The sequence below is a fragment of the Sinocyclocheilus anshuiensis genome, unplaced genomic scaffold (assembly GCF_001515605.1).
Source record: "Sinocyclocheilus anshuiensis isolate Anshui unplaced genomic scaffold, SAMN03320099.WGS_v1.1 scaffold180, whole genome shotgun sequence".
In the NCBI taxonomy this organism is placed as follows: domain Eukaryota; kingdom Metazoa; phylum Chordata; class Actinopteri; order Cypriniformes; family Cyprinidae; genus Sinocyclocheilus; species Sinocyclocheilus anshuiensis.
The window spans coordinates 989488-1006481 of record NW_015554093.1 but is presented as its reverse complement, the minus strand read 5'-3'; the positions used below and the strand labels follow the sequence as shown (position 1 = coordinate 1006481).

Genomic DNA, 16994 nt, shown 5'->3' with positions numbered 1-16994 from the left:
TGCTGCTGTGAGCATAGTAATATAAATTACGCACATTTAAAATATGCTGAGATTCTATTTGATCTCTAGGTCAAATGAAACTACTATATGCTTTTCACAAAGAGAGTTAATGCTGATATTTATAATGCTGATGTGAATATATGAATATATTACTTTAAATTATGTTATTGACTATATATATATATATATATAAAAACATGGTAACAGAGTTGATCATCCACTGCTGCTGACAAACATAACAGCATAAAACTTAAGACAACTTGATAAAAAAGAGAGAACCTTTCATTTGTCCTTTAAGAGCTTCGTTTCTGGAAGGAGGAAGATGTAATTGCAACAACTGGGGTTTTTTTCTTTGTGTTTGGAGTTTTGCAATAATAAAAGGGAAAATATGATGGCAACAGGGTTGAGGCATGACTTCTTTTTTTTAATAATACATTATCTCACCTACAAATTGAATACTGAAAAATATTGATAGCTAGAAGTTTTCATAAAATATGTCTGCAGGGCCGGAGCAAGTAGGATAAATGGGGGACAGATTCTATCTGCCCACAGGTCAAGGGAGCCAATTATAATTTTTAAATGTCATTTTTAATAAGAGGGCTTAGACCAATATACAGTCAGAGAGCCCAGACTTTGAAATTGTTAGCAGTGGACACCAGTAATATTTATGGGGGAAATTTACAAATGAAATGAGGTATCTGTCTAAATCAGAGACATTAATGGACTACCTCTTTCACACCTTTAACACAATATGAATTCCAATTAATCATGCTGGAAATAATACAGGTTTATTCCTAAAATTATTTTGATGTCATACAGAACACTCAGTTAGGGAAATATGCTGAACATGGGGCAACTTGTAATACAAAATAATTACTGTAGCCAAATAATGGCATAATGACTTGTATAATCATGGGAATAATGGCTTGGCACAGTTTCAGAATATATCATTTGTCATAGGAATATAGTAATGTCTCCCCACAGCGTTTTTGCCATCCTGAAAGACTTTTTCAAATGACTTTTTTCAGCTGAAACCATCTGTCTTTAATTTCAAATATCTGAGGAACACCAGAAAAAAAAATCATTATAATCACCTTATACAATATATTACTGTTTGTGACACAATATGTTAAAAAGCATTAAAAAAAGATTACTTCTTGTCCCAGCATCAATTTTATCTACAGCTTCATATGCAGTAAAGGATAAATATTTTAGTGTTAAATGTTGTTTAATAACAGTTTTTTTTTATAAACTTCACATAAAAGGCTCCCGGCAGCCCAACAAAAAATAGGCCTAAAACTTTAGAGACTTGTGAAGTGTGAACCCTTAGCCCTCACGATGGCGCTGAATCCCCGTTGGTCGCGTTCAATCGTGTGGTGTCATACAGCACATAACCACACGGGGGCAGCAGCACGCACATATACAGTATATAATGCAGGTGGCACGAGTGATTGTTTCTCCCTCACAGCGAATAGCGAGTAGTTCTGAGAGTTTGCACTACTTTTACGTCTGACTTACTTATAGATAAGTGATATTGTTTTATCTGTGTAGTAGTACTAGTATTTTATAGTGAGACTATAAAATCGCAAAATTGAGAAATATACCTGTAAAGGTAACCAACTGTAAACTAGAGCTATAGATGAAAGACCAGCACTATATCCAGCTTTGCCTGCCCTACAACATGAAAACTATGGAATGGACCAGAGACTTTATATGAATAATGTTCATTCACTAGTATTCATGTTAAATAAGCCTAAATATGGACTATTTGTTTTCACCCACATGAAAAAACAGACATGATCATGACAAAACGACATAGAAATCCAATGACAAGTGATGACGCGCTAATTTATTACAAAACACATTGACACTGACAATATTTTAAAATACCTCTATTTTTCCTGTGGTGTTTTAGTGTTTGCTTTCTCTTCACAGTGATTCAATATGAACAAAGTGTTGAAACGGTTACTACTGCAGAACCACTGAGCTTTACAAAAAGGAAACAAACAAGCACAGACATTTACAATCAGTTGACTTCAACTCCCACAAGTACCAGAACAATAATATTAATAAACATCCGCAAATTGAGTAAAAAATAGATTTTAATCTTTTAAATACAACATTTTGGAATACAAATATTGATTTGTTTTTTACTTTAGTTCTTATTATTACTATTGACTGATATCACTAGTGTTACTGTTGAGGTTTGATTTACAGTATATCAGTATACAGAAAAATGTCAAAACAAACATTTTGGTAAATTCTGGTATTGCTCATTTACATAAATATACACAGACACACAAAAACACCTAGTCATGAATTTAATTTCTCTCTCAATCGTGTTATGTTCTAAGTCTGACTGACAAAATGGCTTTATATAATGCTTACCATTATGAAAACACTACTGTAATATCATCGTTATATTAGAGTTATTATTGACACAAACATTGACATATTTTACAGCTGTCTTTGAATGGACCCATTCATTCATGGTTATGTACACAGTCCACGACATCCCAATAACCACTTAGGAGAGACATTAACTTCCTCTGCGCAAAAGAAAAAAACTGATATGTTAGAAAGAAAAAAAAAAACATACTTCAGTTTTGATAAATGCATATAGATTGAATAAAAATATATTAAACCCGAGTTTATCGAAATATCCCAAAATTCCCTTAACAGCCAAACTGGCGGTATTTTAAGGAAAAAAAAAGAAAAAAAAAGCAGAGAAAGTTTTGCAGTGATTAACACGTATTAGTGCTTGAAAACTGCAATACCATATATTAAACAAAAATGAACACACGGAATATAACATCCACTGGCTTTCATATGTCTTAAAGTTAGTACTTTAATTGCAAAAAGATAAATCTAAAAAAAAAAAACATTCAATACAAAACAGACATTTTATAACATTCTCCCAAATGAATTGCTTTATTTCAATACCAAACCTGAGGCCAAGCTTCATAGTCTATATGGAAAACCAAAACCTAAAGCCATGCCATAAGCACAAAAAGAGCAACAGAAACTCATATGATCACCCAAAAGGCCTGAATCACAACACGTCCCCCTCAGTATTTTGGACTAGAAATCTGCAGACCCAGATTAAACCGATTGTTGAGCTGAAACTATCATAAATATCAACCTTGGAAGATTCTTTACCTATGCGTCTATGGCATGTATCTGCAGCGAACCACTTTCAAAGCGCTCATACAATCATTGCTGCGAACAGTATACAGTGAAAAATCACCCTGAAGATGTGGCGTCACCTCCGAGGTCTGACTCCGTACAACAGTGGTTTTCATTTTTAGTACTTAAATTGGTAAAGAGGCCAAAACGGCAACTGGCTTTCCTTCCTCCGGTTTTCACATGTGTAGAATAAATAAAAGGTAGAGGAGTTGCAGTACTCTGAATGGGGTATGATTGCATATAATACCAGACGAGCGTCTGCAAACAAACAACTATGAGGAGACAACGCAAACACATCCTAAAACAGCCGAACGAAGAGTCTCGAAGCGATGACTCGGGATGAGCCCATCTCGTGAGGCTTTCCAATTTGCATTTAATGTTGCTCTGCACCACAGAGGCTTTTAGTTTGAATATCACAGAACAAACCTCGGATGGAGGATGTCCGGCTGCGTCCGTGTACAAATGGATGAATGACTGAAAAAAGTATTTCCAAACTAATTACTCCGAATTGTTCATAAGCAGGCCAGTGCCATCTGAAGAACTGAGGACGATATCTCCTCAGTCCCACACCTTCTGGAAAAATTACAGCAACAATCAACAACATTAGTGGCCATTACGGTTACCCTGATTTAGACGCACTGTTGGTTCAGTTCAGCATTTAGTACCCATAATCTCCCATTTACATAATCCATATCCCAAAACGACGACATTATTCTTTTTAAACAATTGGATATTATACAAAGGACGGCGTGGTTTATGAAAATGTTCTACAATAAAAAAAAACTGACTTTGCTTACTTTACTATGCGACTACACCAATACTAAATTTTGTTTTGAAGCAGGACGTGGCATGGCAGCCTCTCATTTTTAAAAACGGCTGACATCAAATGAGTTATGAAATCATTCATATTGCTTTCCATAATATGATGTTGCAGTATATTTGCAGTACCAGTGTGTACCAGAAAACTGAAGTTTGTATTGTATTTCCTCCAGTAAGTCTTCACCTATGTGTTGCATATTCCACAAAAAGCTAACAGGACAAAGTTAGATAGCACTTGTAGTATGGCGAGTGCATTATAAAAGACATTATTAACTTTACACGAGTGCCTTTTATGCACCGTTCTAAGGAGAAAAAGAAAGCTTACTTGATTATAACTGTAGTGATAGTGACGGTTTGTTTCGACGGCCTACCATTGTTAAAGAAGGAGATAACGCTGAATCGTGCGATTCAGGGAAGAGTTCATATTGCTGCAGTCTCAGTAGGCGCCCTTGGCACGTAAATTTCTCTGAGTTTATAATAATGGTAAGTTCCTAGAAACACTTATCAGGATGGCCGTGAAGTGACAATGAATTACACGTTGTCTGTGGTTTCTCTAACACTGATATAAATATTAAGTGTGTCTGAACTGACCCAAGCCTGTGTTGACGTGGTACCCATTGAAATCAAATGAAGGAGGAGGATTGGATGTGAAAGACCAGTACCGGCGGACAGCTACACAAAGCGACTTCTTCATAGTCAACCCCAAAAAGTGTTTTCTATTGGCTTTTGTAGCCCTTGCACATACAAAAAGACTCCGGGCAAACGTTTTGCCCGTTTTCTTCACCCTTCATCCATCCCTGTCATCTCTACTCTAGGGTGAGTCCATCATGGCCTCCAGCATCTCCAGGAAGAGTTTGTGCATAGGCACGCCACCACGGGTCTTGATGCTGTAGAAGGTGGTGAGGGCCCGGCCAGCGGTCTGCCTGAGGAGGGGCAGGGTGAGGAGGAGTCGCCCCGCACGCTGGGGGTCGTCAGGGCGTCGCTGCACCTCCAGCTCCAGCAGAGCCTGATGCAACAGGTCCCGTAACTTCTGCACAGCCTCCATGTCCTCAATGTACACCGAATCTGAAAGAGAGGAAGATGACGACGACTAGTGATTAGACCCTCATTTCTAAATAAAACCAATGTGTCACTCTTGCAAAGTTGTTAATTTATGTGAAAGATCAGAAAAACAATTAGCATTTAGTCATATGACTTTTTGATGAATTTATACAGTAAATGTTTTTATGCGCAGACATTCAAACTCAAATAAAACATTTATCCACCTCAAGTGAGCGCATACATTTTTTATGTGCATTTAGGATATTTTTTATATATTTGTGTTTCCACCCAGCATTTTATGCATTATATCAAAATCTGCATAAAAGTATGTGGATGTAAACCCCCCCAAAAAATCACATTTGGTGACATGAACTGGCAGAGAGCGAAGACATTTGACCAACAGAGGACCTAAACATCACAGATCTACCTCATGGCTGAATTCAAAGAACACAGCTGCAGGTTTGCAGTGTAACTGTTTTGTAATGCATTTTAAAATGCTACTGATTCCTGTGATGAGAAGCTGAATTTTCAGCAGCCATTACTGCAATATTCAGTTTCACATGATCCTTCATAAATCATTCTAACATGCGGATTTAGTGCTCAAGAAATATTTATAATTATCAATGTTGAAAACAGTACTATTTTTACTATGTTATATACTAATGCTAGTGTAAATTTTCACATTTTAATGTATTATTATTTGTGATTTGTTATTTATTAAAAAGGATTCCTAGAGCGTGACATCCTGTTTGTTTTGCATGCTCCAATGTGGCCACAGCTTTATGAGGATTAATGCTAGAAATTACAAATGCAATTGTGTAACAACAATTAAAGAAATCCAAAACATATAATATGAATCTCTCTTGCTAATTAACCCTTGCCACGTGTGCCAAAGGTCACTGGCCCATGAATAGTTCTGTTGGTGGGGGTCAATGTTTATCATGTACACACAAATATGTGAGGTGTAAGGAAGAGGTCTTTTAGGTGTGTTCAATATTCAAAGCATGCAACTCTCAGTATTTGCATAACAAATACAGATTCTGTGGGTGAAGCAGACACAGGGGTTGAATTTATTATTTACAGTAATCAAAAGTTTAATGGGTTCTTCCGGGTGGGGGATGAATTTATACAAAGCAGACGGTGACGAGAGAAATTTACGTTTACAACACAAAACAGAATACGTTCTGGTCTTAATTACTGGGTGACTCAGTCAGGTCATGCTGGTTTTGATCAGAAGGTAACCGGTTGGTAAGAGAACAAAAATATAGACTGTGGAATTAATGAGTCATTAATAGGAAAATCTTGACAGGAAGTGCACCTGAGTTGGTGAGTGCGATGGCCTTGAGCATGACAAACTCCTCGCGGTCCAGCTGCAGAACCCTGAAACGGCGAGCGAGCTGGCTGATGGCGGCGTTGAGTTCAGTCAGACCGGCCACACGAGACATCTCCTCATCCAGCACAAAGTCCTCAGCAAACACCACCTCGTCCTCACAGCCGAGAGAACGGTACGCCACCCCCAACACCAACACCTCCAGCCACACCGACTGCAGCACGGACATCTGGTCAGCCAGTGACAGCGAGAGAAAGCCTGGATGAGTGAGAAAAAAAAGGACAGGTTAACGCTGCATGTCCACTGGTGAAGAAGAATACAAGCTCAAAATGCACAAACACAGATGCCTCATCTTAAATGAATGCAAAAGGTTGGTCAAAAAAATCAGATGGGTGTCAAAATATTAGAAAACCACTTAACAGTTAATTTTGATAGGCTGCATGATATTAATACTGCTATAGTTTTTTTAATTAATACTGTATTTGTATATTAATATATTTTTTGTCTTGGTACTGAAATTGGTGTTGAGATTCTGAGAAACTGCATTTGAAATATGAATTTAATTCAATATAGTAATACGTAACAATGTGAATCTCCAGCACTGTCGGTAGATTTTGAAATGCTTATGACAGATGTCACCACCTTCACCTCATAGAGACTGACTAGTTTTCGCCGCTAATTTGCATAAAGTTGAAAATTTCTCAACTGTTTGACTCTGTCAGCACTGTTAATCCCACAATCCTCACCTCCTACAGAGACTGAAAAGGCCCGCTCATCAGATCTAGTGTTATGTGGAGTGCAGAGAGCAGGATAAGAGTTGTTGAATACCGAGGCACGGTGGACACTCACAATAGTGCTCTAAATTTAGATGTCTTGAAAATAGCCAGAGACTGACAAAAGCAGTTGAAATCGCTCCTTCCAAGACTGAACTCGGACAGCAATTAGGAGAAAAGTCTTCCACGTTCTGACTGTAGCTCTGATTCACCTGCTCCAGTTCCCTTCAATTAAAATCTTTCTTCAGGCACCTGTTCTCTACAGACAGGTGTGATTGATCAGCACTTTCAGGCAGTGCAGAAATGTAAAAACCATCTAGCTGGCTTTTTCATAGCCTACAAGTACTGTGTATTAGTGAAATTTGGCTAGTAAGAAACACTTCCCAGTAAAAAGTGGCACTTTAAAGGGGTCTTAGGATGCTACATGCACATTTACAAGTTGTTTGAACTGAAATGTGTCTTGGCAGTGTGTGTACACAACCACCCTATAATGATATGATAAAATATGATAAAAATCCACCCAGTGGTTTTTTTTTTTTTTTTTTTAAATCTGGTTAAATGTTTTCCCCTTTCTCAAATCGAGCCGATCTCAGATGCCTGTCTGTGTGACTCTCCCACGATAGTTTGATTGACAGTAGCGTGAGCTGTCATCAGTCCGCTATTGTTTCACCGCCGGAGCAGATGTAGACAAGAATGACTCCTAAGCGACTGAGGTGTTCTGTTGTTGGATGTAATAATGAACATAGCAGTCGTCATTTACTCCCGACATCTGAGCCGCTGAAGACGCAGTGGATTACATTGTTTCTGAAGGGAATGCGCCCCCGATCTACATAAATGCGTCTATGTTCGCGCGAATCATTCATGATCCAGCCTCATCTGCAGAAGTATAATGTTTTGTAATGAATCTTTGCAAATCGCCTTTCCTAATAATGTGCTAATTAGCATGTTTCATGATGAATGCAGCTGAAGTAAACAGTCTCTCTGAGAGCAGCTTAGAAGAGAGGGGCGGGGTCAGCATAGCTCATTAACATTTAGAGGAAAATGCTACAAAAACGGCTTGATCTGAAAAGAGCTGTTTTTGACAGGGTAAAAAAGTTTTTTTTTACACTACCATTGAGAAATTTTAACCAAACTATGTTACAGACTTTTCATTAAGACCCTAAAGAATCATATCAACTTATGGAAAATCCTATGACCCCTTTAAGTACCCAGATCAACAGCTTGCATGAGTAAACATGATGAATAACTTGTACCACAAAGGAAAAGAGGATATTTCAAGAAGAGGATGCACAAAGGGACCTTTGCTACTACAATTAGTACCATTACGCTATTTATTTCTAGTGGAAAAAAAGTAGCCCTTCATTAGATCTGGTCCACAGTGCAAATTATTCTGGCCAATTAGCTTATTCCGTCGCCACAATTACCACTGTCTTGACAGACGTAAAGAAAAAACAAAAAAAAACAATGTTCATTTGGTTTTTACCTGCCATTTAGGGGTGGCATGGAATAGATTAAAGTGCCCCTATTATACCATTTTTAAGGTTCCCAATATTGTTTTGGGAGTATCCTACAATAGGTTTACATGAATGCAATGTCAAAAAATGCTTTTTTCTCTTCTCAAAACATGCATTTAACATCACCTCATTTTCCAACAATTCTCAAAGATTCGTTCGAAGTAGTTCTAAGATTCTAAATCGCTCATTTCCCTTAGCCAACTCTGCTCTGATTGGTCAGATGGTCCAGTCTGTTGTGATTAGTCTACCACGTATAGCACGTGTCGGAAACTGGGTTTTCTGTTAAGGGAACATGGCGACCATTGATGCTCCCTGGTTTTCATGGTGCTTTGTAGGGAGTGAACGTTTCAGTGCACTGGAAGGATTTTGCGATTGAGACAGCTTCCCTGATCAGTGCCCTGAGTACTGAACTAGGGAGCTGACTGTTTTCTGATATAAAACCCTTTGTGCCCTTAGTCAGCCAATCAAATAAGAGCTTACCAGATCGAGAAATTACTTTCTAGTTTCATGTGCAATATGAATCAGACAGTGAATCATGCCGTCAAAGGCTGAGACAGGCAGAACTATGTGGTAGTTTTACTTTAGCTTAACTTAAATAACGAGAGTGAGTAACTGGTAGCTCAACCCCAGAATAGCTTCCTTGACATGGTCTCTTTGCCAACAGTCTTGCTGTTCCTCTTCTTCCTCTCACTTACCAGGAATGTGCTTGGCCCAGCCGATGATGACAACTAGTTCCCGGTCGGCCAGGTCGCAGAGAGTGGTGAGTGTGCGCTGGGCTTTGTCAGGCTGCAGGGGGTCTGGCATAGCAAACAGCTTTTCTGGCTCCGCCACCAGCAGATGAGACACAATGATGCTGGATGAGCCTGAGAGAAACAAACTAAACATTACTCAGCTGAATAATCAAGTCATGTTTATGCAGCAGTAATTGCAGGCCATAAAATTTCATTAAAAAAAAAATTAAAATTAAATTATACATCAATTTTAAATTATAAATATTTTTTTATTATTACTATTACCCTTCTCCCCCTCTTTCCTTAAAGGTATTGGTGCATTCTGGTACGTAGCATTCTCCACCTCCGGGCGTCTCTTGTACTTCTGCCGTCCGCCTCTAACTCGGTCCAGGCGGACACCTACACCACACACAGAAAGAGGATTAGGATATTGGCACTGCCTGTGGATCACACTGAGGTACTTAGGTATCATAAGAGAGAGGACTGGTTGTGCTGGCCAGGTGCCACCTTACCTTCTTTGAGCATGCCTACTTTGAGGCACTTGGTGAAGCGACACGCCTGACAGGCCTTCCTGCGGCGCTTGGTGATCTCACATTCATTAGAGGCGGGACAACTGTACTCAATATTACCTGTTGGATGGAGGTGAAGATGTTATACAAAAGTTCAGAGCAGTGTTTCCTACAGAAGTGTGTTTTTGCAGTGAAGAGCTGAATCAATTCAGTGAAGGATTCTTGAGAACGATTCAAGACATTAACTTGTGAGTTTTTTTAAGTGACTCATTAAAAGGAACCAGCTCAAAGGAGACATTTGTTTTCAAATCAGATTATAGTTGTCATGCTATATGTTTATTTGTGTGCATCTAATGAAAACAATGCAATAGAAAAACATGCTTTCTTGGTATCATTTCAAAGTACACAATTTTTAAATCTCATCATTCAATTCTATATAAATATGACTTGTTTTGCCAAGAGGCTGACGCAGCGGTGGTGGCTCTCAGGGGGGCAGGAAATACTGATTCACACAACTACAGGGCTTGGCTTACTTACAAGTTATCTGTAACGAGAAGTGAATCTGTCACGCAGCATGACATGCTCACCCTGTATGGTTCTTTTGAAGAAAGCCTTACAGGCTTCACAGGAAGCCACTCCGTAGTGGTAGCCAGACGCCACATCTCCACACACCAGGCACAGCCTTTTGGGAAGCGTGCTTAGTGTATACTTGCAGCGGCCTCCTACGCTACCGGTAGAGCCCTCCTCGGCTCCATCCGCAGCCTCCTCCTTAAAATGGCAACGCAACGCAGGCGTGTAAGGGGGCGGGGAGTAGCGACCAGCACTTTCTCCTCTGGATCCCCCTCCTCCACTCTGAGAGGAGTCTGAGGACGCTCCTCCCGGGCTGGTCCTCCCACCGCCACCACCTCCTCCCTCGGGGCTGCTGGGTTCAGCTTTTATGTACAAGTCAGAGCGTCGCTCTCTGGAAGACATGATACCTGTAGAAAAAAATGTGAGACAATGAGGAAAAAAGAGGGACCTTTTCAGTTTTAATTTCATCATAATCATCATCATCTTGAAGGTCGAGACTGGATGTTTCAACATCTGATTTGGGTCACTTTCAAAATCTTGTTTTAAATTGGACACATACAGTATCTCACAAAAGTGAGTACACCCCTCACTCACTTTTGTTGCCAGTTATTTAGACAACAATGGCTGTATGTTGAGTTATTTTTAGAGGACAGTAAATCTGTACTGCTATACAAGCTGCACATTGACTAGTCTAAAGTATATCCAATTTTCATTTCTACAGTATTGTCCCTTGACAACATATAATAAAATGGTTGCTGAAATGTGAGGGGTGTACTCACTTTTGTGAGATAATGTATCTGATTTTCAGACATCTGACGTGTACATCAAAATGAATGCATGGGAATTACTACGTGTGAATCCTGAAGGTTAATCATCAGATTGAAGACATGCATCTAATATCACAGAACAACCAGGGTCAGAAATTAACAATGGAAATTAGTTGAGGTTTAAATATCACCTCTTAATGGAAAAGATAATTTGTGAGGACTACTACTAAAAAACGAACTAAATCCAAGACTGTGCTGTTGTCAGCCTAGTGCGTCTTGGCAGGTCATAATGCAAAAACAATCGGTTTGTCTTAAGAGAATGTAAACAGGAGGGACAAAAAAAAAAAAAAAATCCCAATGAGTGTATAAATATTGAATATGTGCATTAGGCCTTACAGTGTAAACGCAGCATAAACCTCCTTTAAACGAGAAATTTTAAGAAGCAATAAATGAAACAAATGAATTTTTCCTGTAATGATGACACTACTGTTTATTTTTCAGTAATCCTTGCTCTTCCTTCCATTCAGTTAACATGCAGGTGCATGCTGAGCAAGCAGACAGCATTCAACGAACAAGCACCTATATGTCCTCACTCTCTCAAGCGTTATGTTGGGAAGTCTGTGAACGGTTTCCTTTGTTTTCTCCACGGAAACCACCGAACAAACCAATTTACTACAATTAATCAAACATCCCAGCGGTACCCAAGAGAGAGGACAATGTAAGAAAATCCTCGAAACGGTCACAACAGCAGCTCCAAGCAGGCAATACATTCAGACGGAGCATTTTAACCGGTATGAATACATGGGTTCAGTATTAATAAATTACCTTGAAGTGTTGCTATGCATAACCATTCAAAGAAAATATCTACACGCATCACATACAGCAATTCAAATAAATGAAGATATATTACAAGGGTTCTCCTAGAGAGCAGGACACACATATGGACATGACAGAATTCTGCACAAATCTGTCCATAATCCCAGTGGCATGGCCTCCTCCCACACCAGATTAGGGTCATTAATCCAGGAGAGAGAACCAATTCTCTAATTATACCTCCACAAATGATGCCCTACAGACTCTGAAAGGTACCCACGGTTCATAAACCCCCCTCAGGGACAAACTGACCCATCATGCCATTTCTTAAATTTGCTGATCTTGCCATTTTAAGCATTTCATGAGAAATGTTCTATCGCATTAACACATAAAAAAATTACCCAAGAAGCAGAATGACTGCCAAGTAGGGAACACAACCAACAATGACATCTGCTGCTCATGATTATTGGAGCAATACAGGGTTTGTGGACTTCCTGATTCAGATACTAGTCATACATTGTATGAACTATACATAGTTTAATGCACAAATACTGACTCACATCATGACTATACAATATCTGCCACTCATATTATGGTCAAAAGCTACATTTCTACCTTTTGTCCTCAGGGGCATTGCTAGTGGGGGGGGTGTTGGAAGGGTGACAGAGTACATAGGGTCCAGAGATCTGTGGGGCCCGCAACACCCTAGAACATGATTTAGAGGGGGCCCCATGGCAAATTCAGTGCACAGGGCCCAGAATTCATAGCGACGACCCTGTTTGTCCTAGGCGGACATCACACACACACACTATTCCCCTTTCACCTGATTGTGTGTGCTATGTTGGAACTTTGGCGAGTGTGCAGAATGTAACTGTGCCCCAATGCCTCCAAGTACACTGTACAAACACGTTCATTCTGCCACACTTGCATAACACCCGAACTTTGAATTTAACCTATACCAACAGAAAAGACCGCTTGTATGATAAACATGGAACATGTGAGAGACTGTTTCTTAGTTAAAGCAAATCCACAGTAACAGTTGTAGAGTTTACAAGTCAGTTGTTCTCATTCTTTAGTTTTGCCCTGTTCGGGGAGTATTTTGCAACACTTTGAGTACTCCAGTGAACCTAATAATGGCCACGTGGCTACAGTGAGGACACGCGCCGCGGTTCACAGGAGGCAAAGGATTCAGTCGCTCATTCCGAGGACAAGCTGAGATCTCCAAATCCCTCGTCAAACTGAAGGAACCGGATGATGGAGGAACGTTCCTGTTCAAACACATGTAAATGACAGACTACAAAGGAAAAGGTGCAAACTGATCATGTGGTGCCAACGACCTTCATCACACACTTGCGTCTCTCCCGCAGGGGTTCACGCGAACCTCACCGATGTGCGACATCCGATTCGGTTCATTACATAGAAATTAAGGACTTTAAACGGTGAGCTTGTTTGAAATTTGATGTGGTGATGGGAAGTCCAACACATTTCCGTGAGTCGTTTCTTTCGAACAGTTCGTTCCAAAGAACCGGTTCAAAAGTGGCTCTTTTGAGTCATCGCGTTATTACGTAATCACGTCCCTGTCATCTCGGCGCGGCATATTTTTTGCTCTAAAATGCTCCAGTAAAGCCGTATGTAGGCACATATTGCTGTTTATTAAGTTTGATTATAAGGGAGCTTATTGTAATTCATATGCCTGTTCAGTTTGTTGCAGTCATGATTCAACTCATGAAAACGTCTAAATGTAACGTTTATTAACACTAAACTAACATCCATTTACATTTCTTAACTGAGATTTTTCCACGTGTTAAAATGCCATTTAATAAAACCAAATAGCTTGTTTGCGTGTTTATATAACCGTTATACAGTCAAATCGTAAACATATTTATGTAATCATAAATGAATCGCAAATATATTTTATTTGTGCTATTCAGCTATAAAAGCAACTATTCAGCTAAAAAATCACTCTGCTCATTACGAATCGAACATGACGGTTCTCGGTTCAAAGAGTCGGAGTTGTTCACTCGAGAACCCCTCTTACCGAGTCAGTCCGGTTCACTAAAAAAGATGACTCAAAAATAGCAATTCGTTCACGAGTCGACATTGCTAATACGAATGTGAAAACGGCAATATTCAGTGTGCTATTTTATAACTTTATCAACCAATTCAAACATTTCCTATAGTATAGCTCCTATAGTAAATTCATATATCCGGATTGATGCTTGGTTGAATTCGTGAGTATGAATTCTCGTTTGCCTTTCTATGATGTTTAAAAAGTTGTAAAAGTCATTTTTGTGTTTAACTTTGTGTTGCTCCACACTCATAAGAACAAGCCAAACTAGCTTAGCTTTCGCTAACTTACCTTTACTCATTCAAGATACGTCCCACCTCCACACGTCTCTACCGGAGAACATGTATCCAAAAATAGCTATTCATTGACTCACCAGCTTTCAAACAAAGAAATCTGTCTATGTTCCCATAAACATGCCTAAATACGCTTAGTTTAGTTAGCAGTGTGCATCTTTGAACTTCACTTTCCCCCCGACAAACGTGTCATGAGTCACAAGCTGCCTGCAGGAGGGAGGAGAGTTGCTCATCAGCACTGCAGCCACGCATTTTTACAAGATATATTCAAATAATCACGCAATAACGATTGACAAAAAGAAAAACCTTAAGCATTAGTGACTGATTATTCCATAATATAATGAAAGCGAAGGGCAAAGAATGAGGCACTGAGGCAAGTCGTTTGTTTTTCTTCAGCTCAAGGCAGATATGTTAATAAGTTTGATGTAATGAGAGAGAAAAGGTCAAGAGAAATTCAGCAACTCAAAATACAGGTCTGAACTCAAATAAACAGATCTAGGATTATATACATTGATATATGATCTATGTGTTTTATAATTCTTACTGGTACTGTAGATCCCAAGCTTTTAATTCCTTCAAAATAGAACTTATATTTAAAATTACCGTTAAATTAAAAAAAAGAGGGCATATATGATTAAAAAATACATAGAATATGAATAAAAATAAGAGAAAAAAATATTTACAACTATTAGCTTACCTTTTGCTCAAAAGCCAAAGGTCTTTAGTCTTGTGAATACTAAATATCCTCGCTTTCTTTTGGTGTCAGAAGACTACAGGTCAGTTCAAACTGGGCATCAGGAACCCTGGCAAGAAAGAGAAAATCAGTCAGTCATCAAAAAATGTATGAGACTGAATATACATGACAGGTCTATGTATTACAAAATAAGGCCTTAGAGATCGGATTGCATCAGCAGAGACACATAATGCTATCACGTGGCTAAATGATAAATAATACCGAAACACCATTAGTCTGAAGCACATCATCTTCACGAAACTAAAACTACATTAAACCTCCCATAAAAGCATTGCAGATATCTAATAAAAAATGCCATTTTTAATCCGAGACAACATTAGCTGTTAATCTCAGCATCAGGTCTTGCAAAGTGATTTATCTCTCTTTTGTTTGTTTAAAAAAAAAAAAAAAAAGTAAAGTCTGGCCTGATCAATGTCAATAAACCTCTTGTAGGGCTGATTTGTACCCTATAATAATCTGTGTATCTATTACACCGTATCCATGATTTACACCTCACCACCTACACCATTAGGCACAAAATGCTGACTGAGGAAGAAACCATTCCTTTGTCTTTCTCCCATGCACCCGTTCTCTGGTCTTGTTCAGTCATTCACTCAATCTTCACACGCATTCGGACACTTGGATACTCTCATATGATTTCTGTGCACAACATTCCCCCTCCGCTCTCTGACACATTCCAAAGGTCAAAGTCACTGGAGGGGTTTGAACGACAGGCACAGGAACTCCAAACGATCTCTGTGTGACAGCAAATACATGTGAAGAACAATGTGCTTCACAGCTGAGAGACATACGAATGAAAGAGATATGGGCAATAGCAGGTTTATTATATACTAAAACTAAAACCATAAAAATGTTACTTGAAATAAAATAAATGTTAACTGAAATAAGCTTTTTTTTTTAATTATTTGATTTCAACTAGTTGCCAAGGCAACACTTCTGGTTTCATTTAGTTTAACTTGATGTACTAAAATAACGAAAACTGAACCAAAACTTAATAAATATATAAACATATTTAAATAATAATAATAATAATAAAAACTGATTTAAAAAAACATAGCAAAATTACTAAAACCTTAAAATTAAAATGAAATGGAAAATATAAAAATAAAAACTAATTAAAAATATTAATAAAAACTAAGGCAACATTTCTCATTTTAAAATGTAAATAAACTGAGTTGGTAAAGTTGTCTTACAGAAAACTTAAAACTCAAAATGTTTTCACAGACTTTTCTTTTTTTATATTTAAAATTATATAAGACAAAAGACACAGGTTGAAGCACCCCGAATATACTCGCCAATAAATCTGATCTTTTAGTGACTCTTAACTCCTTGTAAGTTACCTGCTATGAAGCATATGGTGTGACAAACAGCATTAGTTAATTTTTTTAAATGAACAATGTCTTTGTCACATTTTTTTTTTTTTTTTACAAAAGTGAAATTGTTGTTTTAGACTTAAGTGCTGAAGTTGTTCTGTAACATTAGTTAAAGGGGTCATATGATGCGATTTAAATTTTTCCTTTCTCTTTGGAGTGTTACAAGCTCTTGGTGCATAAAGAAGATCTGTAAAGTTGCAAAGACTAAAGTCTCAAATCCAAAGAGATATTCTTTATAAAAGTTAAGTCAACCACGCCTACCTAAAACGGCTCGTTCTAACACGCCCCCACATGTCTACGTCACGATGTGGGAAGATTTGCATAACGCCACCCAAATGTTCAAATGTCATGCCTGGAGCTGATCCGTGCTGGTCGCTGAAGAAATACTTCAACTTTGCGCTGTCGATCGCCGGATCGGCTTTCACCGTCGACGAAGCAGAGACCAGCCCGGGG

The 16994-nt window shown here is 38.6% G+C and overlaps 1 protein-coding gene across 2 annotated transcripts in view; it reads right to left on the bottom strand.

Annotated features, from left to right (window-relative positions):
- Nucleotides 1-2120: 2120 nt before the first annotated feature.
- LOC107669367 (estrogen-related receptor gamma-like) overlaps nt 2121-16994 on the bottom strand; it is a 21782-nt gene continuing 6908 nt past the window's right edge. Inside the window, exons 2-8 of one of the 2 annotated variants that reach the window (XM_016461554.1) lie at nt 15112-15217; nt 10491-10880; nt 9907-10023; nt 9680-9793; nt 9359-9526; nt 6365-6634; nt 2121-5070 (exon numbers count right to left, since the gene is read on the bottom strand). In XM_016461554.1, the coding sequence (XP_016317040.1) occupies nt 4817-5070; nt 6365-6634; nt 9359-9526; nt 9680-9793; nt 9907-10023; nt 10491-10875 (1308 nt within the window). In that variant the 5' untranslated portion in view covers nt 10876-10880; nt 15112-15217 and the 3' untranslated portion in view covers nt 2121-4816. Of the gene's footprint in view, nt 5071-6364; nt 6635-9358; nt 9527-9679; nt 9794-9906; nt 10024-10490; nt 10881-14412; nt 14651-15111; nt 15218-16994 lie in introns of those variants that run through there. The other variant, XM_016461553.1, reaches the window with a different exon arrangement.